The sequence below is a fragment of the Bison bison genome, unplaced genomic scaffold (assembly GCF_000754665.1).
Source record: "Bison bison bison isolate TAMUID 2011002044 unplaced genomic scaffold, Bison_UMD1.0 scf7180017859754, whole genome shotgun sequence".
NCBI lineage: Eukaryota > Metazoa > Chordata > Mammalia > Artiodactyla > Bovidae > Bison > Bison bison.
In genome coordinates, this window is record NW_011490326.1 from 20668 (window position 1) to 21463 (window position 796).

Here is a 796-nt window from a genome sequence, read left to right on the forward strand (position 1 = left end):
AGATCTCCCCACTGGCTGACCTCCTGTGAGGGCACAGGCTCAGGTCATGTCCGAGAGCAGTGAGACAGCAGAGATCTCCCCACTGGCTGACCTCCTGTGAGGGCACAGGCTCAGGTCATGTCCGAGAATGCTGATTTGGTCCTGCCAGAGCTGCACCTCTGGAGACAGGCCAGGATGGTCCAGAGCCCTCGTTTCTTCCCACAGGTTGCACGGGCGCCCTGGCCCACAAGCTTGTCCAGGAGTACCCGCGTCTGCAGGTGACCATCTTTGCCCTCCCAGAGGTCATCAAGCTTGCCGGGGACTTTGAGACCGACGCACGGCCGTCAGAGCGGGTCCACTTTGTGCCAGGTCCGTGCGGCGCCCTTGTGTGCCAGCTCTCCCTCTTTGGGCGGCCTTGTTTATCTCCTGTATGGGGTGAGTGTGCCGCAGTGGTAGGGAGCCAGCCTGCCAAAGCAAGAGATGTGGGTTCGGTCCCTGGGTCGGGAAGATCCCCTGGAGGAGGAAATGGCACCCGTCCAGTATTCTTCTCTGGGAAATCCAACAGACAGAGGAGTTTGCTGGGCTACAGCCCATAGGGTGTCAGAGAGCTGGATGCGACTGAGCACATGTATACAGCCTGTGTGTCTTTATGTCTGCATTTCTGTCTCGTATCTGAGTGTGTATTGTGTGTGTCTGAGTGCACATGCCTGTGAGTGTGTGCACGTGTGTCTGTGTGCACGCATATGTGGTCTGTGTGTGTGTTTGTGTGTCTAAATATGTATGTCTGTGTGTCTATATGTGTACTTTTCTGTGTGTC

The 796-nt window shown here is 56.4% G+C and overlaps 1 protein-coding gene across 1 annotated transcript in view; it reads left to right on the forward strand.

Annotated features, from left to right (window-relative positions):
* Positions 1–505, forward strand: part of ASMTL (acetylserotonin O-methyltransferase-like) — a 16058-nt gene extending 15553 nt beyond the window's left edge. The window contains exon 9 of the mRNA XM_010831399.1: positions 205–505. Coding sequence (XP_010829701.1) covers positions 205–261 — 57 coding nt within the window. The 3' untranslated portion in view covers positions 262–505. The remainder of the gene's footprint in view (positions 1–204) is intronic.
* The last annotated feature ends 291 nt before the right edge of the window (positions 506–796 follow it).